This window comes from Panicum hallii, chromosome 7, assembly GCF_002211085.1.
Source record: "Panicum hallii strain FIL2 chromosome 7, PHallii_v3.1, whole genome shotgun sequence".
Taxonomy (NCBI): domain Eukaryota; kingdom Viridiplantae; phylum Streptophyta; class Magnoliopsida; order Poales; family Poaceae; genus Panicum; species Panicum hallii.
The window spans coordinates 19,703,972-19,728,752 of NC_038048.1; the positions used below are offsets into that span (position 1 = coordinate 19,703,972).

At 43.4% G+C, this 24,781-nt stretch overlaps 2 protein-coding genes across 2 annotated transcripts; one reads left to right on the forward strand and one right to left on the reverse strand.

Annotated features, from left to right (window-relative positions):
* Positions 1–6,168: 6,168 nt before the first annotated feature.
* Positions 6,169–6,933, reverse strand: LOC112901349 (auxin-induced protein 15A-like). The gene has a single exon (XM_025970246.1). The coding sequence runs from the start codon at positions 6,859–6,861 to the stop codon at positions 6,475–6,477; it is 387 nt and encodes a 128-aa protein (XP_025826031.1). The 5' UTR covers positions 6,862–6,933; the 3' UTR covers positions 6,169–6,474.
* A 16,041-nt stretch (positions 6,934–22,974) lies between these two features.
* LOC112901746 (annexin-like protein RJ4) lies at positions 22,975–24,473 on the forward strand. The gene is made up of 6 exons (XM_025970716.1): positions 22,975–23,050; positions 23,218–23,363; positions 23,483–23,701; positions 23,785–23,997; positions 24,085–24,177; positions 24,276–24,473. The coding sequence occupies exons 1-6, from the start codon at positions 22,975–22,977 to the stop codon at positions 24,471–24,473; spliced, it is 945 nt and encodes a 314-aa protein (XP_025826501.1).
* The last annotated feature ends 308 nt before the right edge of the window (positions 24,474–24,781 follow it).

Here is a 24,781-nt window from a genome sequence, read left to right on the forward strand (position 1 = left end):
CAAGGCATAGATAACATAGATATGAGAAATATAAGTGATATTTAGAAAGATAGAACTAAGAAATTGATGGATATGAATGAGATGGATAAAGATGACAGTATGATATGTTTGATATGATAACTGCGATAATAAGTTGAAGATTCACTAGATATATGACTCGACACTAATTAATATTATAACCAAATTGATGTCGTTGTGGCAATCACTCCGCAACACATCACAGTCATTATAAAGAACCAAATCACACCAATGACATAAAAACAAGCATCTCAAGCACACCAAGCTATAGTTCAAGACACAAGACTCTCAAGCGAATCGACTAACACTAAGCGACGATAGATGTGTAACTACTGGCATAGGTATTCCTCCTAAGGTAGGACAGTGGTGGTGGGGTGTTGAGGGCTAAAGTTAGTCCTCTTGCGGGGTGGTGAGTACGCGATCCAATGATCTGCAGTGTCTTGCGCCTCAATAGCTGGATCTACTCCCTGAAGTGTAGCTCTGAGTGCTTATTCTCCCTTCTGGTGGCCACCAGCTGGCTGCGGACTTTCTAAAGCTCCACGGCAGTGCACTCCATCTGAGTGTGAAGCGCAGCGGTGATTCCAACCAAAGCGACCAACCTAGTGTTCAGGAAGTTTTGCACTCCCACGATGACGCTCCTCATCTCTCCTTCAAGGCATCGAGGGAAGTGCCTCCATGGAGAGTTGTCCAGGTCGGCTCCTCCGTGATGGCACAACACAGAGAGAGCCTGGCTAGCTGCATCACTGATCCTAGCCTCGAAGGTGGCTCTGGCTACTAAGGCACGGTGCACTACTAGGTCCACTATTCCTCTATACTCAGTCTGGTGCACGGATGTGTGCTGACACCAGCCACTCAACCGGATACCTCAGGTGAGTCCTGTGAACTCCCACATACTTGATCTCCACCACCATGTGAAGGCGGTAGAACAGCATGCGAAGCATCCTGGCAAAGTAGCAGAGTCCTCGAGCCTGGCGAACCCTCACGGTCCATCTCTCTGGTGGCAACGGTGGTGGTGGGACAGCTTCAACTCCAGGTGCATCTTCTTGTCCAGCTTCCGCTTGTACCTCTTCAGCTTGCACTTCATCAGCTTCATCATCCACCACATGCACTTCTTCAACTTTAGCATCTTCCCATTCTGCCTCCATGGGTTCTTCTTCTTGCTCCTCCACTTGTGGTACATCCTCAAGTACATGTGCAGGTGCAGGCGCAGTAGGTTCAGGTGCAGGTATAGGTGCATGTACAGGTTTAGGTGCAGGTTCAGGTGCGGAAGGTGGGCTGCTGCTCAAACGTGCGGCTTGTCTAGTGAGAACCATCTATAGATGAATCGTTAGAGAGGTTAGCAAAATAAATAGAACAGAAAATAGTGCAATTAGTTAGATATAATAAACAACACAAGGTCATAATAAATAATCAATATTAGCGACAAGGAGGAGATAAATGACCAATAGACTAGGATTAATTACTCAAGAACAAGAATAAGCTCAAACAACTCAAAGTATGGTTAAAAAATAACTATTTCTAGCTAGGTTGACGTCCTACAGTCAACACGGCTCTGATACCACTTTGTCACACTTGATTTTAAAGTAACAAATCTAGCGATAAATCATATGTGTGCCAGGATCAAAATTATACATATATGATGATAAAAGTGAATAAAAGAAGCAATGTCATAAAGTATCGTAGTGTAAGCATCTAGGCCCTCAAGGTATGTTTCGGTGATTAATGACAACCATTATTGTGACTAATGAGTTTGTGCAGCTTAATAGATCATTATCGCTCATTTGGTCATAAGTCAAAAGAGGCCCCTAATTTTCGTTATTCAAAAAGGCGATCTCGGCATTCAACTCAATTATATGTCAATACTAAGGATCTTTCTAGTCCTAAGTGTCATAAGGTTGAGAAGGACACTTAGGTTAGTATAGGTTTTATAGTTTTGTAGTGATCGCACTATTAAGAGGGGTTAAGGCTAAGTAACTTGAGCATGGACATGGTCATTTGAAAATGGATGCACACGATGGTCACTCAGGTTTCTAGAAGTTCAAATAAGTGGTTCTCAACTTATATCTCAAGAATATTTGGATTTCATTCAAGACTCAAATCAGAAAAGGCAAAATCAGAAAAAAAATCTTTAACACCGGTTTAACCGACGCTCTCGATTTTCTATACGTCGGTTAAACGAAGTCAGCAGAGTCTGGACAAGTCAATACACCGGTTAAACCGACATGTTTGAATTTAACGTTGGTGCATTAGTCCAGAGTTGGTTTTTCTAGGTATTTCAAGCTCTATACACCGGTTAAACGGACGATGTTTGAAATGGGACGTCGGTGCAATTGACCAGTAAGATGGTTTTTCCAAGGATTTCAGAAGTTGTACTCACCGGTTAAACCGACGACAGGTTTGAGTTAACGTCGGTGTAGTTGTCCAGAGGCAGTGGACAACTACACTCACCGGTTAAACCGATGATACGTCGATTAATCTGCTCAAGTTGTAACGGCTAGTTTTCAGAAGGGGCAGTTTACATTCATCGGTTAAACCGACGATGACTATTGGAGGTACGTCGGATTAACCGGCGCTACGCAGTTTTCTGGCAGCTTTTCTCCAACGGCTCTATTCGTGTGAGCTGCCTATATATACCCCTCCAATGGGTCATTTTGCTACTCTTGACACCAGGCAACATCCAAACACTCATACTATAGTCAAGAGCCACCTTGAGCTTCATCATTTCACAGACTTGTTCATTCAATCAATCAAGAAGCAAGATTAAGGACTTGAGTAGAGAGAAGCTTGTTTGCATCCGTTCTTGGTGATCGGTTCTTGCTCAAGTGAAGGCCTTAGCTTGTTACTCTTGGTGATTGGCATCACCTAGGCGATCTTGGTGATCGAGGTGTTTCTCGCGGAGCTTGCCAAGGATTGTGGGAGCCCGGAGAAGAAGATTGTACGTGGCTTGATCTCCACCACGCCGGAATGGTGAACGGAGACTCTTAGTGAGCGCCCTCGTCTCGGTGACTTGGGAGGTGACAAGTCTCTTTGTGAGTGTCACAACGTGGATTAGGGGTGTGTGCCAACACATCGATACCACGGGAAAAAATCCGGTCGTCTCTTGTCCACTCTCTTTATTCAAGCATTTTCTTTCATGCAATTTATTCATGTGCTTGACTTAGAGATCATAACTTTGCTCTACCTTGCTAGGCTTTACTTCTCTTTTTATCTCTCTTAGCTTGTGTAGGTAGCTTAGTTATCCGGTTGGTGAATTGGTGCCTTACTAGCATTGCATAGGTTAAGGTTGCTTTACTTTGTTTTAGAAATTGAAAAAGGCCCAATTCACCCTCCCTCTTGGTCCATCGATCCTTACACGTAGTTATATTATTACAAACCAAATAGAGTTCATGAATATAAAATAAATAAGCTTTTCAATATCGCATTTATTCTGGCAACGGAATGACCAAAACTCTAGAAGCAGCTGACGGGGGAACATATGCCTAGTACTCCTGAATATCCTCTGGGAACTCCTCAAACTGATCTTGTTCTAAGCAACGTTATTTAGCAAGAGTGGGTACACTTATGGTTGGTACTCACTAAGTATATTAGGAAATAAATGACATGCAAGACTTACACAAGGATAAAAGTTGGCTGAATAAAGCAGAGTTGAACATTAAACAACCTATTTACTAAGCATATGTGAATATTGCCCACATATATGAAAAATTAAGATAACTGAGTAATAAATAAGCTTCAAAGCATTAAACAACTGAATAAAAAATGTTCCATTTAATTAAGTCATGTGAGGGTCCGAGCCGCTCTTGACCGTGAGCACGGTTGATATATCAGTTTCACACTCTGCGAGGTTGTACACTTACCCACAAGTCGTGTGTCCCTTAATGCCTGGGTTTGCAAGGCCTTAAATACTTCTAAGATGAGTGGCAGGGATTCACTATGAAGCCTTTCTAAAGATACTCCAACAAATCAGTGGCCCGCTAAGGTTTTAGCCGTTGCATGAGTGAACCTCCCTCAAAGCCTGACCATAGCCATGCATACACTCTTGGCAGGCAGCGAACACCTAATCACAGTCCCCATCTTACGTTGAAACGACCACCAACAAGCTAGAGATATTTAATTACTTAGCTAAGACCAGAGCCATGTAGTTCTTGCGGTTGCACTATCACTATAGTTTAGCAACTAAGTAAACTACCCATTTATTTAAACAATATGGATGAGATAAGAACCTGTCAAGTTACTGCTTGCAAGCATAAAATAAATAAAGATTATTAGGATGACAGTATGATTAAGGAATATACTTGCCTTCAGCCTCTTGTTGCTGCTCAATCACCTCGAAATTTTGCTCTTGGAAGTTCTCGAACGGCTCCTCGTCTACTCGCCATGAACAATCAAAAGCACACAAGTACATACAAGAAAATAAGGAAAACAAATTAAAACAGTGGGCCAATCATTGTAAAATAGAGGCAAAAGGCTTAGAAACTAGTTCTATGTGTTAAAACGATCAAAACAGTACCAAGAACGCTTAAAACGGATTTAAAACGCTAAAGATATGCTAAAAATAGCTCCGCAGGGACTTAAATGCCAGAAAAGCTACCAAAAAGGGTTAAACAGAAAGAAATCAAGGGCTAAAACTGAATTTTATAAAAATACGAGGGCTAACACGCTAAAACACTAAAAAGGATGGCGGGTTCTATTTTGGAAGAGTTTAGGGGGTTTTCCGAAAGAAACATGACCAAAACATAAATAATTTTGAACTAGCTAGGAGTGCGGGTTGATTTCAAGGAAGTGTAGGTGGTTTTTCGCAAAAATTCCAGGTTGAGGACTCGGGCGAGGCTGCCCAGGTGCGGCGCTGGCACCTGACCCGGCGGCGCCGCCGTGCCGTGTGGGAGCTCACTGGCGTGATGCCGGTTTGGCGCTACGGTGCGCCAAAAAATGCACTGAAGGGCCGAGGAGCAAGGGCGTGGCGAGGGGAACTCATCTAGGTGCGCAATGGGGCGTGGGAGGCAACGGTGGCGGCTGGCTGTCCGGCGAGTGTGCTAACATGCGGGAAGGGGCAGAACCGGGGGAAAAGGAGGGGAGGAGCTCACGGTGCCCGTGCGGCCGGTTGGAGGTTGGAGAGGGCTCAGGCGGCAGGATTCGACTGTGGCGGCGCCCGGACGAAACAGTGGGAGGGCATGCGCACGCTCTGTGAGGCTAAGGCAAAGGCGGCGCGGGTGGGGGACGTGGGGCCGGGGCGCACTACAGTAAAGGGGGCCGCGTGGGTGGCCGTGTGGCCCTCGGCGTGCGCGCCCTATGGGCCCGAGGGGAGCTCAGGTCGAACCTGAGTCCAACCCCGGCTCGGGTAGGGCAAGGCCCCGATAGGTGGGGCCCCCTTGTTGGTGGCGTGGAGAGAGGGTGAGGATGGAGGGGTGTGGAATGGGCCACATCGGGCGGAACGGAAAAAGAAGGAGAGAAGAATAGAGTTTGGCCCGTGGAGAAAAGAAAAGAGGAGGGAAAAGGGGAATTGGGCCGGCGGGGAAAAGGTGGCCGGCCGCCGAGGTGAGAAATAAAAAGGAGGAGAAAAAAAGAAAAAAGGAAAAAAAGAAAAATAGTTTCTGGTGCAAATAAAATAAAATAAAATCATAGAAAATAGAATTAATGTCTAAAAAATTAGGAAAAATTCTGAAAAGTTTTTAGAACGCAACACAATCAAACAAAAATAAGATATGTACCAACATGTATGCAACAATTCAAGTTTGAGCTTATGATGAGTTTTAAATATTCCAAAATTATTCCTATTGAATCACGAAAATTATAGAATTAAGCTAAACACTTTCAAAGGTAAAATTTTAGGGTGTCACAGCTTTCTCGATGTGTGGGTCCCTTCTTGCATTATGTGAACAACTAACTGACAGTGGTTAATTGAAACAGGCTACATAGAAACAGCAGAGTTCATGGAAGAACAGAAAGCAGCTTTTTCTGCTCATGTATGTTTCAACGAGGCTGTAGAGTTACATACAAGATAGTTGACTGAAAAATGTTTGTAATTTTAATTAGTATAAAGGTTGTTTGATTTCACCCGCTACCGGCAAGGTTTATGGTTCAAGGGACGTTAGCTTCGGATATCCAGTAGAGGTGTACCCGGCGCCTGAGCGACTCGATCAGGTAGCAGGAGCTAACGTTTTCAAAAAGAGAGGAAAAGGAAAACGGAAACGGGTTATAGCCTTTGCAAAACTAGCACACAGGGAAGAGGGAACCAAGTGTTCTCTAGCTAAATTTTCCTGTGACTGCCTGTCACAAGAATGTACAGATCCAGACTTTCCAAAATCTGTTCTCTTCTTTCATGCCATGCTAGTTTCACATTCCATACAGAACAGGATTACCATGTCGTAACATTTATATACTGCAGCATGCACTGCTCTACAATACCAAAGAACCAAAAGAAATGTGTTCTCCTACATCTGAAATCAGCATGTCGATCTACCAAGCCTTGACCGCCGCGTTCATCTTGCCCCCGCTCCTCGGCCGTCGCCAACGGCGCCGCACCTCGAGTGCGGCGACCGTGGCCTGGAAATCCTCCTCCCGGCAGGGGATGCGGAGACCGCCGGCCTGGTTGAAGCCAAACTCCTCGGCCGCGCGCTCCATCAGCTCCCGGAACGCCGGCTGGCGGAGGTAGCTCGTCGGCACCACGAACCGCCTTGCCGCCGCGCCGACGTACACCGCGAAGTACCCCTTGGGCACCTCGTCCGGCGCGGGGTCCATGAACAGGCCGGCGTGCAGGCTTTCACCGTTGACGTTGAGTTCCCTGTCCGAGCACTTCCTCCCGTACAGCCGCCTCGGCGCCCAGAAGTATCCCATGGTCATCATGACTGGAGAGTAGGGATGGAAGAAGTGAAGTGTTCTTGGCGTGGCCGTTGCACAACCAATACGGCAGCTAGGAAGAAGGTGATAGGAGAGGATGGATCAAAGCATGTGAGCACTTGGGGCTCCCTTATATTGTTGTTTGGAACCGGCTTGCATAGCTGTAGCCTTGTATAGAAGTGAGCATTTTCTTTTCTTTCGGAAGCTGGAGAGTTGGAGCTATGTGGACTGTGATGAATATCGGTTCTATTCTTGTGTATTCTTTTGCTGAGGAATGAGTCAACTAGCTGTACGTCTTGTACAACTAGCTAGCTGTGCTTCCATTATTCCATCGATTCTGCAGTTTTTTTTTCTATCCCTGATCAACTGTTGTTAGGTAGTTGTTAACATATATAATGCAAGAGCCAGCGGACCCACACGCAACAAGATCATATAGAGGATTCTCAGAGTATACTATAACAAGTCATAGAATTTATCGAATTTGTGAGTTGGCAGCATTGGTGACAGAGTGGCCAGAGCATCTCATCGGAGTAGTTTTTTTCCTTAAATAATATAGGCGTACGAAAGCATCTCATCGGAGTACGGACGACACAAGGTGACTAGGATTAGGTACGGAGCCACGTTATCTCGTTTCTTGATCTAGCTTAGTGTTTTCTTTTTAGATTTCCCCCCTTGCGTTGGTAGGTAAGATCGAGGATTTACGACCGGACTATTGAACCGTACAAACTTCGTAGTAATAATCAATGTACTGGACTGTTATTTCACAAAGTAGAATTGCCATGTTGGTCGTTGAACTTAACGTAGGTTATCGATCTTTGAAACTAGCTAGATTAAAAGCCTATTGGTCTTTGTCAGCATTTATTAGCTGGTTCTCTTTGCTAAACTGTGGCAGCATTCTGGTGGTTTGGTTTGTTGGGCACGCAGGAGCCGTGTTCCATTCGTTGGTAACCTGGAGCTTGTATATCGCTGTAACGTTGTAGACAGTGTCCTGTGTTGTTAACATATTGAATGATACTTATGTTAGAAATCTCTGAAATGGGCCCGGCCGGATTCATTGCGCTGGTGGGGGCCAGGTATTGTTTATTTTTTTTCTGGTGAACTGGTTGTACCAAGGCCCAAGGGTGGCCTGTAAGGACGTGAACTATGGTGTTCTTCACTATCTTTAACCTGCAGATTCAGAGTTCTGTTGACTATGACGATTTGGTTCTGCTGTCTTTAATCTTTTGCTCAAAAATGGGCTAGTCATAAATAGCTGTCCTGTTATAGCTGTGTGCGGATGCGGTGCCTGGAACTTCTCCGTTTTCTAAAAACGAAAAAAGTCTGTAGTTTGTTACTTTGAATATGCAGTAATGTACACCCATATATAGTTGTTGACTTGATAGAAGTACTGACCGAACATAAGACGATCACAAACAGAAAATAATTCTTGGTGTGTTTATATAAACATATATACTCCAATAGTCCAATGTGTGTGATAACGTAGTCAGAAGGAGATTTAGTAGTGAAGCACACATCGATGGCAGCTTGCATCCATATACCCATGCAAATTTCTGTATGTGAAATGGGACTGCAATCGTTAAGCAGTTTTGTTTGGGACCTTACTGTTCGAAACCTCTGTAAGGGTGGTCGGTAGGAGCCTGAATTAAGGTGTTCTCCAGTATTTCCAACCAGAGCTTTCCTGCCACTAGCTACCTGTTCTTCCAGTACAGTTTTATTTGCTAGTTTAATAGCTTGGTTATCTCCGGAGAAGCATGACATGACCTATAGAGTCCATCCATCCCATCACAAGTGTTAACATAATGCTGGTACGGACCACACGTAAAGGTCACATGGAGAAACTTCTTGAGATGTGCATAAAAACATAAATTTATGTAAGTCGAGTTGGCAAAATGTAGCATTAGAGAGTACCCAAAATAGAACAAAATATGGTACGGCATAATTGAATGTACGGAAGCTGGCAGGTGAAACAAGAATTAGTGGCTATCAACTTTCTTGTTTCTTGATCGACTTTTTAATTTTTTTTCAAACCTTAAGTAGTAAGATTAAACCAAGTGGATCCTCGATTTATCCAAGAACTCATACCGGATGTGAGGAGCAAGGTTGTCAAGATCATGTGTGGAATGACATGGCTAATATACATGGCAACGTATCCGCTGCAAACCACAATTTCGTGCAAACTCCGTGCAAACCAACTAACAAAAGTTATAAAAAATTCTCAAAAAAATTATAGATGTACTTCGTTTCCTACTCGACCACTCTATAAAATTTCAAGTTCAAATTCATCATACTTTAAGAGATACAAAAAAGAGAAAATTTAGTAGAATTTTCTTTTTTTGTATCTCAGAATTTTTCTCTTTTTTGTATCTCTTAATATATGATGAATTTGAACTTGAAATTTTATAGAGTGGTCGAGTAGGCAACGAAGTACATCTATAATTTTTTTGAGAATTTTTTATAACTTTTGTTAGTTGGTTTGCACGGAGTTTGCACGAAATTGTGGTTTGCAGCGGATACGTGCCCAATATACATACAATACATGTTGATTAAATTGTCCCATCATTCCTAGCTAATGTTCCACGTAAATAGACGTTCAATAAAAAGTAATCTGTATTCTTAAAGGGTTCGCTCACACTAGATCGAGCAAGGAAGAAGATGCGGGAATTAATGGGCCGATTGGAAATTGCAGAATTCCTATCAATCTCAAAGACCCGTAAAGACCCATGTGTGCAAAAGAAAATGGTGCAAACTTTAGTTCCACCTTACTAGTGGAGGAGTGTGATGACCAATATAAATATGGAGGTCGTCTCCATCCCTCCAAGCTATATGATGGGGGAGAGAATAGAAAGACCATATGCGTGCATGCCCTGCCACGCTGGGCACAGGGCACCTGCGTGAATGGTCCGCCAAAATCTGGCCCCTCACCTTCCGGGAGTGCAGCTTGGGCTCTGGATGTGGACATCCCTTACCCCTATATACAACCACATCTATGGGACAATAAGGACAACATGGTTGCATAACTAGAGATCAAGCTTAGCATGCCTAATTCTCAGGTAAATTCATTTCAGTTCAGACTAGCCTTTACTCCGGAGACCTCTAGTCTGAACACAACCCTAGTTGTTGGGCTTTTGGGCCTTGTTTTAGCGTCCTAGGGTTTGGATGGCTCATCCAGGACGTCCTGGTAGCAGCCTCCTTATAAATAAACCACCATTTGTGAGGGGGGTTTTGTTTTGTTGTAAGTTTAGCTTCTGCTATTTCTTGGTGAGCGCGTGTGTCGATTAGACCATCCATTTGCTTGATTCAGAACCCCAACTTCGTGTGTAATAGATTTATCGCTTGGGCAAGGCCTGTTTGCTTGTCCACTTATTCTTACTTGTTCTTTGATTTGCTTGCAGGTTCAAGGTTGTGGTGTTGTAGTCGGGCACACAGCGTCGATCATCCACAAATTGAGTTATCCTCCACTCTCATCGAAACTTCAGGAACAAACCTAAGCGGGTTCTATCAGCTCTAAGTCTACGGGATATGGAAACATAAACCCTAAACCTAATCGGTTTAGATCGCTAACGCGGCCTGACTTCCCTATATATATGACCCATCGGCCTCCACCAGAAAACACATCTAAACAAGCTAGGGTTTTGCCTCTTCTCGCTTCTGCGCCACCACCATAGCCTTCCTCATCCCAAGCACCGCGCGTGCATCGACAAACGAGAGAGCAGGTCTCCGGAACCCTATGCCTTTGGGATCCTGCACCAGCAAAAGGCGAATAAGATTTTTGGGAAGCGCTTCACGCGACTGCTCAAGCTCTTCACCATGGTGTGTCTTCCACCAACTCCGTCGCCTCATGGGCCAACTGCCTTCGTCATCTCCAGCAGCGGTGCTTAGTTGTCGTCAACCCTCCAACCAAGCCTCAATACGTAATCTGTGATCTGATCTGCCTCTTAAGCATGTATCCTGAAATCCTAGCTATGCTATTTATGCTGTCTAGTATGTTAGATCTATCATGATTTATATCATACGAAATTTCATATGGAATTATAATACTGCGTTTGCCTATATTCTCAACAATCCAATAACCTTATTATAGGCAATCCGTTGATTTTATGATGGCTAGTTTTGCTGATGCACTAAGTTTTTTGGTGTGCACTTTAAGAGATGGCAAGTCAAGGTCCGTCTCTAGCTAACTGTAATGTATGCATGGGAAGCAAGGGTTGGCATACCATCAGGTGAACATTCTCCTGAGGATAGGAAGAAGTTCACATATGCCAACAATCTGTTCATGGGCTGCGTTATAAGTGTTCTTGCTGATCGTCTGGTTGATGTGTACATGCACATAACAGATGCGAAAGAGCTGTGGGATGCATTGGTTGCAAAGTATGATGCGACTGATGCTGGCAGTGAACTATATACCATGGAGAGCTTTCATGACTTCAGGATGGTCAACAACCGTTCTGTGGTAGAGCAGGCTCATGAGATACAAATCCTTGTGAAGGAACTCGAACTCCTGAAGTGTCCTTTAACCTGACAAGTTTGTGGCTGGGTGCATGATTGCAAAGTTGCCCTCCTCATGGAGGAACTTCACCACCGCTCTGAAACATAAGAGTCAAGAAATATCAGTTGAAAACCTAATAGCATCTCTTGATGTTGAGGAGAAGGCTTGGGCTAAGGATGCTTCTAAGAAAGGAGGTGAGGCTCACTCCAGCGTCAACATAGTGCAGAAGAACTACCCACACAGCAAGAGCAAAGGGAAGGTTGCCAACAAGCCTGTCAAGACTACTACCTTCAAAACGAAGAAGACTACAAATGCTAAAGGAGCTTGCTTCACGTGTGGTCATGAGGGACACTTCGCAAGGGACTGTCCAAACTGTGCAGATCGCAAGGAAAAGGTTAGCAATAGATTTAGATCCAAGAATGTCAACACGGTAACCGCGAGCAACACTGGAGATGGGTACGATAATTTACCTACTGTTTTTCCAATATTTCAATCTACTAGCTGGGGGCTTGATATGGGTGCTAATGTTCATGTGTGTGCTGACATCTCTATGTATTCTTCTTACTGGGTCGCTCGGGGTTCTTCCGTCCTAATGGGTAACGGGTCACATGCTTCTGTTCATGGTGTTGGCATGGTAGATCTTAAGTTTACTTCGGGAAAGATTGCGCAACTGAAGAACGTGCATGATGTCCATTCTATCAACCAGAATCTCATGAGCGGCTCCCTTCTGCGTAGGGATGGTTTTAAGGTAGTTTTAGAGTCCAATAAATTAGTAGTGTCTAAGCATGGACAATTCGTTGGTAAAGGCTATGATAGCGGAGGCTTGTTCTGCTTTTCCCTTGATGAATTTTGTAATAAGTCAATGAACCATATTTGTGGCGGCGTTAATGATGATACAAGTGTTTGGCATTCTTGTTTATGTCTCATTAATTTTGGTTTAGTGTCTCGGCTTTGCAGCATGTGTTTAATTTAGAGTTTCACCATTGCCAAAGGTTCTAAGTGCCATGGCTGTGTGCAATCGAAGCAACCTCAAAAACCTCACAAGTCAGCTGAGGAGAGGAATTTGGCACCTCTAGAACTCATACATTCTGATATCTGCGAGATGAATGGTGTGTTAACAAAAGGTGGAAAGAAATATTTCATGACGTTAATTGATGATGCGACTAGATTTTGCTATGTTTATTTGTTACAAACTAAAAATGAAGCATTCAACTACTTTAAAATCAATAAAGTAGAAGTTGAAAATCAACTAGAGAGAAAGATCAAACGTCTAAAGTCTGATTGTGGTGGTGAGTATTTCTCCAAAATCTTTGATAAATTCTGTGAGGTATTATTCATAAGAGGACGCGTCCCTATTCACCCGAATCAAATGGGATTGCTGAGTGGAAAACTGCACCCTGACTGACTTGGTTAATACCATGTTGGACACTGTTGGTTTATCCAAGGCATGGTGGGGGGAGGCCTGTTGACTTCATGTCATGTCCTGAATAGAGTTCCAAACAAGAATAAAGATCAAACACCATATGAGATGTGGACTGGGAGAAAACCATTGCTTTCTTATTGCACACTTGGGGATGCTTGGCAAAAAGTAAATGTGCCCATTCCAAAGAAACGCAAGTTGGGACCTAAGATATTGGATTGCGTCTTTCTGGGATATGCTCAGCGGAGCATTGCTTATGGTTATGGTTATGCTTATGCTATATCTATTCTCTTTCTTTTAATGTGGGTTGGTATATACTTATACCTTAGTAATCAGGTGCTAATAAAATTTGACCAACTAAAATTGTTTATCGCAGTAAGCCAGTCAGCCTTTTCTTGCTTTTGGCCTTCATATCATATAATTCCCAACACTTTTTGAGTACCAACCATAAGTGTACTCACACTTGTTATAATTGCTGCTCAGAAGACAAAGTTGATGTGAAGTCTCTTGAAGATGATGCTGAGTTCTAGGCCTACGCAACCCCCGATCGATTGCTTGTGAAGTTAAAGCATTTGCTTCTAGAACAAGTTGTATATCTCTAATAATCTTTATAGTCTTTTAGTTCTCTTTTCGTGATACTATTACTGATTATTCACTGTTGAAGTCACTATATGTATGAAACTCAATCCTGGTATATATATAGTTACGCATTCGGTTTTGTCCTTAAAACCGGGTATGCCATGGAAGCGCAAGGCGAGCACCTCACCAGCTAGGGATGACGTTGGAATGTCCAGGTGAGTGCATGTCATTGCATCCCGAGTACTTTTCTACTTTCGCTTGGGCATTTTTTGTTTGAGTTTCACCCTTCTTCTTGATTTTTGTCGGTAGCTCCCCGAACCCCAAACATACCAGGGGTACAGATGAAGAAGTGGTCAGGGATGATATTGCAAGGGGACAAGGCGTGCCCACCATTGCAGTGGACCCGTCAAGTGGTACTACTGAGGCTACGCCGGAACGATCGCTGCCTCCTGCTAACCGCAGTTTGATGGTGACCGTCGCGGTAGCCCCGCCGGAGCAGATACCGCCCTCGACTGGCAAACCTGCGATGACAATTTACGCCTTTCTATCCGAGGCGCCTACACAGATCATACAATTCGGCAAGTCATCACATAGTGTATATGACAATCTATAGTAAATGCTAGGTTGTAATTAATCGCGTAGTCATTACCTGACTTGGATAAGGTTCATAATCTGGATCCAACTCTGACCATGAACGTCTTTCTCTTGGAGGAAAAGGGTGTGGATCTAATGGATCCTGCCGCAGACCTTCTACCCAAGCCCCGTGCCCAAGCCCAGGACCTTCATTGTCATCAGATTGGACACCGTCATCGGCATCATCGTCTCCAGATTGGGCAACAACGCCGGCCTCATCATCCCCTGCCATCTAGGAAGAAATTTGCTCAACTTTGTCCATCTGCGGTGCTGCATCCTCCCTTTGCAGGGATGATGACAACGGTTGATCCATTTACGAGTTCTACATATTTAAATAGGAACATATTTGAATAAAAAGTTTCAATAGAATCATATTTGAATACAAAATTTGAATAGAAATATATCTGAATACAATTATGAATAGAAACATAACAACAAGATTAATATAAGAAAGGAAATATTTATGAGTTGACATGAATACGAAAGTTAATAGACACACCTCATACTTTCACAACAAGATTACACTGACTAATCAAATGAATTCACATTCACTTTTCAAATATCAAAAATACATTCAGTAGTTCAATAAGTCACTACCTGTTTCACATTCATTAATGTCTCTGAGTGTGTGTAAGAGAGAGAGAGAGAGTGTGTGTGTGTGTGCATTGATAATTTCACTAATTTCAATGATCAACAAGTCCAAAAAAATAACTCACATTCACTAACACTTTCACTAATTCACTAACTCATATTCACTAATTCACTTACTAAAAAAAATAATTCTTTTTCTAATTCATATTCTCAATAGTTCAAATTTTTATTCACTAGTCCTCATATACATGAATACAATCATTGACTGAAAAAATAAAAAGAAGAACCTTGCAGGAGCTCGGGCGCCATGGAGGAGAGGGGGAGGAGGGAGGAGGGGATGGCCACCATCGAGGGGAGGAGGAGGGGGCTGCGCACACGGTCAAGGAGGAGCTCGTGTGCCGGTGTGAGCTCACGCACCGGCGAGGTGGGGGTGTGCACGGCGGGCAAGAGGGGGCGGTGGGTGCCATAGATCTGCGTTGTAACGCGGCGACGGCGTGGGGAGGTGGCGGCGCGGAGAGGAGGATGCGCAGGAGAGGTGGCAGTGCGGGGAGCTCGGCCCGCGGGAGCTCGAGCACCGGCTAGGCCACGGCGGAGGAGGCCTACGCACAGGGGAGGGCTGGGGGTGCCGGCAGTGCGGGGAGGTGGCGCCAGAGGGAACTCGGGCACCGGCTACGCCGAGCAGGATGGAGGAGGCCTGCGCATGCAGGGAGGTGGTGGGGCACGCGTGGAGGGGTGCCGGCGCGGACGCGTATTTGCTACTTTGTTGCTTATGATGATCCGCGCGGTCGACAATAACGAAGTGCTGACTGGTACGTTCTAGGTGGAGTTTCTCTTGAGTGTTATTTGGAGGCATTGCTATTCTTATTCCTCTTTTACCTACTAGGCCAGTCGGCGAAGTGTCAGCTGGAACAATCCAATTAGTGTGGTTTTTAAACCGTCTAAGAGACTAATCACGCCTAGTCATTTGAAAGAAAAGGTATAGGACATGGACAGCGAGTTGAAGTGCCAGTTGGAAAAGGTGCTAGATCTTTCTTCGCAAGCGTTTCTCGATGGCCTGAGATCAAGGAGAGGTTTCAGCTCTACGGGGACTTCGAGGTCTCCATTTTGAGGGCCGAAAGGGAGGCGGGCGCGATGGCGGAGCGGAGACGAGGTCCGGCATCCGAATCAAAATGGGAAATTTTGCTAAGTCCCGCCTTCCCTCTTCTATATATATAAGGGCATTTGTAGGGGCGGGTGACGCCCCCACCCGCCCCTACAAATCGATTTGTGGGGGCGGGTGGGGACGTCACCCGCCCCTAAAGATAGTTTTCAAATTTTTTTTCCGTAAATCCATTTAATTTAAGAAAAATAGCAAAACACATCAAATAAAAAGTGAAATTTGTACCCTAAGAATATTGTGACCTATAGAACTAGAAAAAAATATGATAACCATATTTCAGCGTATATAATGATTTTTTTATTTTGATTTATTTTGTAGTGTGTGAGTGTTTTATCAAATACAACTACAAGAAGCATATACTTCTCTCTCCTATATGGATATAGGAAATTCATCAAAAACTAATGAGGCTAGAACATTAAAATAGTTTACTAGGTCTCATATACATAATTCATTCAGAATACATTGATGCACGCGATATTAGAGAGAATATATGAATCCAAAAATATTTTACTAGCTACATATTTAAGCGGTAACAATTCGTGGTTCTCCGTCCTTGCGTACCCATGGCTTGTCGTCTTTTCTTATGCTTGCTTCTACAATTCTCATCTTCTGTGGCAGTTCTTTGAACAGGTTCATTTCATCATATTGATTATATTCTTCCACATCGTCGATACCATCAACTCCTATGGTATTTGGTTTTCCATGGATGACAACATGCTTTGTCTTCTTTGCGGGATCAGCTATGTATAGTACCTGTACGACCTGTGAAGCAAGTACCCATGGATCATCTTTGTAACCGACATTGTTGAGGTCAATAATCATGAGCCCATAGCCGTCCACCTCAACACCTCTTGGGGGTTTGACCCAATGATGCCGAAAGATTGGGAATTTTATATTGGAACCATAGTGCACTTTCCATATATCATTTATGATGCCATAGTATGTGGTACGTTGGCCTGTTCTCTCGTCTAAGGCCTCAATACGAAAACCGTTATTCTGAGACACGGTCTGCTTATCCTTTGCGGCAGTATAAAATAGATATCCATTAATATTATACCCTTGCCATGATGTGATCTAGCTAGATGGGCCAGCTGCTAATCTTTTGATAGTTTGTTCTTCCACGGTCTCCCCATCTGGTAGATCCAAGCCTTTCAACCATGCAGTCAATCAACGCTTGTGCTCTCTCATGATCCAATCATCCAAGTGACCATTACTTTCTGCATGAATCATGCTCAAGTGTTCATCGACTAAAGGCGTCATTATCGTGAGGTGCTACAAGATGCTATAGTGTGCTTGTAGCACACCTTTGAAATCCTTGTCAATGAAGGTTTTTCTCCCAACTGTGCCAACCCCTTCCAACTTCCCCAAAAAGCGTGGAACGGGCAAACCAATACCTACTTTATCATTTAGGTAACCTAGGCAACACTTGATAATTTCCTCAGTACTATATCCCTCTATCATGGACCCCTCAGGGTATGCGCGATTCAATATGTACCGGGTTAGAATGGACATGAAACGCTCATACGTCCACATTTCATGTAGGTAAAGTGGACCAACTGCCCTTATTTGGTCAACCATATGAATCATTAGGTATTCCGTTATATCAAAAAAATCCAGGAGGGAAGCACATCTTGAGCTGTGCTATAGTCTCCCCGATAAATTCTTGGAGATCATGCAATTCATCTTCGTCGATCACCTTTTGAGAAATCTTGTTAAAGAAGTAATACAACTGGGTGATTACCATCTTTATGTATACTGGCTTGATCGCTCTGATTGCAATAGGGAGGAACACCATCAGCAACACATGACAATTGAGATAGTTATAGCCGTACTGCAAGAGGTCTTTCATCGAAACTAGTTTCCTTATGTTGGATGAGAAACAACTTGGGACTCTGCTCCCCATAAGCTCTCGCATGTTGCCTTCTTCTCATCATGTGTCAAGTTGTAGCTAGCCGGGGGAAGTTCATATCTTCCATTCCCTTTATCCACAGGGTGAAGATCTTCTCTTATCTTCATGGCTACCAGGTGTTGACGTGATTTCAAGGTATCCTTTGTCTTGGCTAATATCTCCAGAAGCAGCCCAATTGTGTTACCAAACGCATTCTTCTTTAGGTGCATACCACCGATTGCATGGCGGTCCCCTAGATCCGCCCAATACGGCAAGTACTTGTAGAAGATGGACTGTTTCTTGAATGGTATGCCTTCGATAGGTGCCTTATCTCTATTTCTCTTCTTCCCATCATTCGTCATCTTCCCATAGGTGACTTGGATGGTCCTGACCATTTCGAAAACATAGTGCCCGTCTCATTTTACTGGACCAGAATGTAACTTAGACTTGCCATCAAAAAACTTGTACAAATTCTTACTTTGGTACCGATATCCTTCCACCAAGAAGTGCTTGTACCCAAAGTAATCTACCTTTCTAAAACCTTCTCGGAAAGATGATATGGTGTCACCCACGCAGACCGTGCATCCCGTCCTACCTTTCACATGTCCTGAAAGGACAAACAAAGCTTGGTAATCATGGATGGTGACGAAGATAATGGCTCTTAGATTAAAGGCTGCCATGTAAAACCATCAATGATATTGATAGCCTCCTTCCATAGAGTTTCCATCTCTTGTACCAGAGGCTCAAGAAAAACATCAATATCGATGCCAGGATGCTTGGGGCCTTGTATAAGGATCAATAGCAAAAGGTACTTTCTCTTCTAGCACAACCATGTAGGCAGGTTGTACATCGTTAAGATCACTGGCCATGTGCTGTGAGTGCTAGTTATATCACCGAACGGATTCATTCCATCTGTACTCAACCAAACCGAACATTCCTTGGGTCCTTTCCAAATTCCCGATAATACTGCTCATCGAACTTCTTCCATTGGCGAGCATCACCTGGATGTTGGAGCTTTCTGTCGCCCTTCTTGCGCTTATCCGAATCCCACCACCGCATCAGTTCAGCATCCTTTGGGTTGGAGAAGAAACGCCTCAGGCGGTCGGCAACTGGAAGGTACCACATAACCATGGCAGGAATTCTGCTCCACTTCTCAGAAATGCCTAAAATAGTGTCTACTCGCTCAATAGAGATAACACTATTCCTTGCACCCTTCCTCTTCCTTTTATTCCCATCACCTGGCCCTTGGCATTATTTTTGTATCGACCGGCAAAACAAACAGGGCATTTGTCCAAGTCTTTAAAAGTATCCCTATGATACAAAATACAATGATTTGGACATGCATGAATTCTTTCCACACCTATCGTGAACGGACTGACAAGCTTCTTTGCTCGATAGGTGTTGGTGGACACTTTATTTGGCTTTGGAAACAACCAAGCAACATACGAAGGAGATCATTGAAACTACTATCTGACCAACTATGCTTTGCCTTTAGAATCAACAGCTCAAGTATAAAACGAAGCACGGTCCAGTATTTTGGACATTCCTTTGATCGCTTGTATATATTTTCCTCCGCTACTTTTTTCACCATCTCGAAGTTTGCTAACCCCCTTGTAGTACCTACCAATAGCTCTGCTTTGGTCTGGCGCAACAACTAGCTAAGAAAATCACCATCATCAAGATCATCGTCACTACCATCATCACTACCACCATCGATGGGCCCCTCGTCGACACAATCACCATCATCATCCCTGACATCAGCACAAAATTCATCATAAGCATCAAACAATCTATCAAACTCGACGTCTTCTATCATTTCATTGAGTGTATTCTCCGTCGGAGGGGGTGCTTTCTCGCCATGATACGTCCAGATCATGTAATTCTCAACAAAACGATCCACCAACACATGCGATTTGATTGTAGTTGTGTCGCTGAATACTCTCATATTCTTGTATGTTTTGCACGGGCATAGTATCCTCTGTGTCTTCTCATTTCTTGCATGGTTTTCCGCAGCTTGAATGAATTTAGTATGTTCTCCACATAAATAAGCATCTGCCCTTCGTGCTTTGTACATCCATGTCCTATCCATCTCTGAACATCAACAAATATATACCTTTATATACGCCTAGATATGCATGTGTGCAAATATGGTTCTCCTACTAAAATAATATAACTTCATTCAAAAGTTTGAGGCAAATAGAGCCGCAAATAGCCATACATATATTTTTATATATGCGTATATATTGGAAAAAGTCAATTTAACATGTAAAAACTATAAAAAATCAAAATCCAACCTATTATTGAACAACTAAATTTTGTTGGAAATAACTATCATGCATTTGTGTAAATATAAAAAAATAAAGCTTCTGCGCTCTCCTCCATAGATCTAGAAATTTGTTTACTTAGGAATAAGGCTAAAATATAAAGATTGAGCCATTACATAATCTTGTTCTCCTACTAAAATAATCTAACTTCATCCAAAAATTTAAGCAGAATGGAGCCCAAAATGGCAAATCCACACCATGGAGATCTAGATCTAGAGGTAATAGAGATCCATTTGAATCTTAAAACTATCCAAAAAGCTTAAAAAAGATATAGAATTAGCATCAACTTACCCCTAGAGCCCCTAGCTCGAAGTAAATCAAGTTTAAAACCTTCCCTTCCCTTTTTCCTATTTTTGGATTTTCAGGCAGCACCTCCTCCGAACAAACACTGTGCTATCAGAGGAGGAAGAAGAGCACCCAAAATTTTATGGGTATTTTCAGGGGTGGATGAAGGCGTCACGCACCTCTAAAGATCCATTTATAGGAATGGGTGGCGTCATCATCCACCCTTGAAAGGGGCCTCATTTTTAGGGACGGGTGATGGCGCCACCCGCCCCTGAAAATGCAATCCGCAATCTTTAGCCGCCCTAAAAATTCATTTTCAAGAGTGGATCAGCTGCTACGATAGCCGCACTATTTTTGTAGGAACAGATTACATTTTGATCCGCGCTTAGAAAAAATGGAACATTGTTACAACTCATTTTTTATAATGCGACCACATATGACACCTATAGCTTCTCCTCAACTTGCTGAACGCGCTGCGCTCCTTGACCAGGGCCTTGGACGGCCGGAGCACCGAGCTCCACGGCGGCACCCATGGCCGCGGCAAGGGAACGGGAACACAGCAGCGCCTACGTCTCGGCCTACCTCGACATGCCCCACGACAACACGCGGCACCCTAAGCTTCTACGTGCACTTGCGGTGCTGTAGGTCCCCTCAGAGCGAGCTAAGAAGGCCGGGAAGGTTGGCCTCACCAGCAACCTACCCCTGCAGATGCGGCGGCGTAGGTTGAAGACGACGGCAAAGAAGGGACTGCAGCTGCTGGCTTCGCTCAGGGACGGCTCAAACGAGACAGTGTGCTGCTGAGGAGGCTGGGTGCAAGGAATTGGACGGTGGTGGCTCAACGGCGATGAGATTCTTCGATGACCGAGCTCGGATGGCGTCGAATAGAAATGGTGGGAGGAGGAAGCAGGCAGTTGAGGGCGCGGTATTTATTCAAAATCTTCCCGCCCCGGCATCCTCCACCTCCTGCTTGGTAACTTGCTGCTATCCTCATGACCAGTTGATACGTGGATCACTCAAATTTTACCATCAAACTTCGGCGGTGGAGAGGCTGCGGAATAAGGATGAATTCAGCTTTGAATCGCGATGCACTACCCCTTTCTCTTTGAACCCGAGACTTTGACTTCAAGTTTCACCGAATTTCACATATGAACATTGAAATCGGCCAAAAGCAAAGTTGTAGAGGGGATATCCCTCTCCAGTATTCATCCTTTACACGTCCTCTAATTCTGCACAGATTTAATACAAAATTTCTCTGAACATTAGGGTTTTAACTGTTTTCAGAGTTCTTCAGAATTTCAGCTTTTTTGTTTGAACCGGCTTATTTGAATTTAAATTTAAACACCTTGCCCAATATTTCCAGATGAATAAATGGCACATTTGAGTACCCCAAACATCCCTATGTAAAATAATGCTCTTGTTGTCCAAAGTTCACACATAAAATCCAATATTATAAGCTCCCAAATTGGGTAATTCAGCACTGCCCATTTTTTCTATGTTTTCACTCAAACAACATTTCTTTCCATTTTTGAGGGTTTCAAACATGTCCAAAACATTTTTCACATGCTTCAAACTTCATTCCATTTTAATTACTCATCTTGTAATATATTTTTCATGTTGACCAAAACTTGACTTCTGTAACCATATTTCAAATTAAAGGATGCTCAAGATGGCTAATCAACCATATTAATACTTTACATATTTGAACCAATTCAACCTCTTTTGTTTTGAATTTGAATCTCAAACTTCACATTTGATCATATTTTGACTTATTCTTCTGTATGACACTCTTCCTTCAGTTTTCCACTTCAATTTTTCAAATTTGGATGATTTTTTACCAAATTTGACCAAGTTTGACCTCTCTTCTCTTCTTTCTCTTTTCTTTTCTCTTTTTCTTATCTTTACCCCTAGTTTTTTAGGGTTAATATTTACTCTTAAAAAGGTGGGTTGTCACATAGAAACCACAAGTTTCTATGCTCTTTTGAGATCCACTGTAATTTGGCTATATCTTGTTTGTTAGGAACCTTTGGTGTGTTCACCCTTAGCTATTAGGCACGTTCAAGCCGTCCCATATACTTCAGGGGTGTAGGCAGAGTTAGTTAACCACATTCCATTCAAAACAATACTATTATCATTTTCCCTTTACCGTCTTTACAAATTCTAATTGTTTTTCTATGGCAGTTGAGATGCCCTTGTTGTCCTGCCGAGCCTAAACAGCATGCCTTGCATATCATGCTCGCCGTTGAGGACAACGTTGCATGTTTAGTGTAGGGCACTCGTATAGTCATATTAAACTATTAAGAGAGGCCATGCATTGACTAAACTAAACCAAAAACGAAATAAAGGGATATAAGCACAGGATTACAGGTGACAGTGAGATGTCAAACAATAAGCGTGTCGCAAATATTGTTTTGTGAAGAAAGCGTGTCACAAATATGAATAACAACTGGAGGCCAAAACTAATAGTCCCATCTGAGGAGGGGCGTCGTTGTAGTAGATTTTTTTCCCCCCCAAAGATGCCCCATCTGAGGAGTTATTTCTTTGATGCCGCATTAAATTTCGAAACTCACGTAGTTAAAACTTACTGAGTAAACGGAGTAACGCTAGATTACCCTGAAGTTTCTCTAGTGTTTTAATTCAATGCCCACTAGCACATGGTTAGATGCAGACATGATCTCTATAAATACCACGGGGAGTTGCTGTGCTTAACAAAACCAATCTGGAGAAAAGGAGAGGGAACACGGAACAACGTGAAAGATGGCAACAAATACTGTTTCTCAAGTTGTCCCTTCTCCCGCTGAAGATGCGGCGGCTCTCTTGAAGGCTTTCCAAGGTTATTGTTCCTGACTCTATTGTGAGCTATTCAAATATTTGCTTCAGATTTCATTTATGCAGAAAAGAGTCAAAACAAAAAACATTGTCTAGAATATAATGTTTCGAACATGTTTAAGGAACATTGCCAATGAGTCAATGACCTTTGCAGACTATTTTGTGGTCCAGGATGGGGCACGGACGAACAGGCAGTTATAGCCATCTTAGCTCGGCGTGATGCCACTCAGAGGAAACAGATTACTTTGACCTATGAACAGATGTACAACGAGAGCCTACTGCAGCGCCTGCAGTCAGAGCTCTCCGGAGATTTTGAGGTGGCCCAAATTACGTTTGCATTTTCCTGATTAGCTTTTGTTCAGATTAGTTTGCATATTTTTCCTGATGAGCCTTTTGTCAGTTCATCTGACCACTAGTGCCATTGGCTACTGTCCAGAGAGCAATGTGCCACTGGATACTTGACCCTGATGAGAGGCAGGCTGTGATGGCGAACGCTGCGATGAAATGCATCCAGGAGGAGTACCCAGTCATCATCGAGATCGCTGGCACTAACTCGCCTGCGGAACTTATACAAGTGAAGAAGGCCTACCATGTTCTCTACAAGTGCTCCCTGGAAGAAGATGTCGCTGCTTGCACCACGGGAAATCTTCGCAGTGTATGCACAGCTGCTCTTCATTATTTTCTTACGCTCGTCATCCTGGTTTGATTTACAGGCTAATCTGTCCTTGTCTCCTTCAGCTTTTGCTCGCCCTAGTGAGCACCTACAGGTACGATGGCAACGATGTAAACATGGGGTTAGCAAAATCAGAGGCGAAGATTGTCCATGAGGCTGTACGAAATGGCACAATTGATCATGAGGAGCTCATCAGGATCGTGGGTACTAGGAGCAAAGCACAGCTCAAAGCCACATTCAGCTGCTTTAAAGATGAGCACAGCAGCAGCATCACCAAGGTCAGGCCAAAAAATACCTCGTCTTTAAATTTAAAGATCTCATGCTTTATACCAAATCAGATGATCAAACCATTTCGGTATCTCCAGGCACTGCTACATGCAACTGATTCGACATGCTACTTGCGCGCTCTGCGAACCACAGTGAGGTGCATTGCAGATGCAAACAAATACTTTGCCAAGGTGAGGTGTCAACGATAACGACACAAAAACGAAATAAACAGGTACTGGACTGATCTTGAACTGATCTCGTGGGGTATACCCCTGCCATCTGCAAGCAGGTTCTGAGGAATGCTACACGCGAAGCAGGGACTGATGAGGATACCCTAACCCGGGTGGTCGTGATGCACGCCGAGAAAGACATGGAGGGCATCAGCGACGCGTTCCAGAAGAGGTCCTCTGTTACCTTGGAGCAAGTCATTGCCAAGGAAACCTCGGGTGACTACAGGAGCTTCCTCATGGCTCTCCTTGGAAGCTAAACAAGGATGGTACAATAAATAATGTAGAATAGAGATAATATCACCGTGTTGATATATGTATGAATTAAATAAAGGACTAGGCTCCTCTCCTCCACCCAACAACCGGCAAAAATTTGTATCAATTCGATGTAAAAAAACTTCAATTTAATAAATTTCTTTATCGAATAAAGGAAAGCTTCCGATAATATCAAATCCAACGAACTTTTTTCATCAATCATTTAATCCAAAAGGAACCACCAGAAGGTTTTTGTTGTCACCTGAACAGATATTTCAGTGTAATATGGTACAAACTACATACCAACTTATAA

Bases quoted from the DNA above. Each gene is read 5' to 3' on its own strand.
- LOC112901349 (XM_025970246.1), bottom strand. From the start codon at position 6,861: ATGATGACCATGGGATACTTCTGGGCGCCGAGGCGGCTGTACGGGAGG.
- LOC112901746 (XM_025970716.1), top strand. From the start codon at position 22,975: ATGGCAACAAATACTGTTTCTCAAGTTGTCCCTTCTCCCGCTGAAGAT. The intron at 23,702-23,784 runs GTATGCACAGCT...TGTCTCCTTCAG, and splicing joins CCACGGGAAATCTTCGCAGT to CTTTTGCTCGCCCTAGTGAG. The intron at 24,178-24,275 runs GTGAGGTGTCAA...ATCTGCAAGCAG, and splicing joins CAAACAAATACTTTGCCAAG to GTTCTGAGGAATGCTACACG.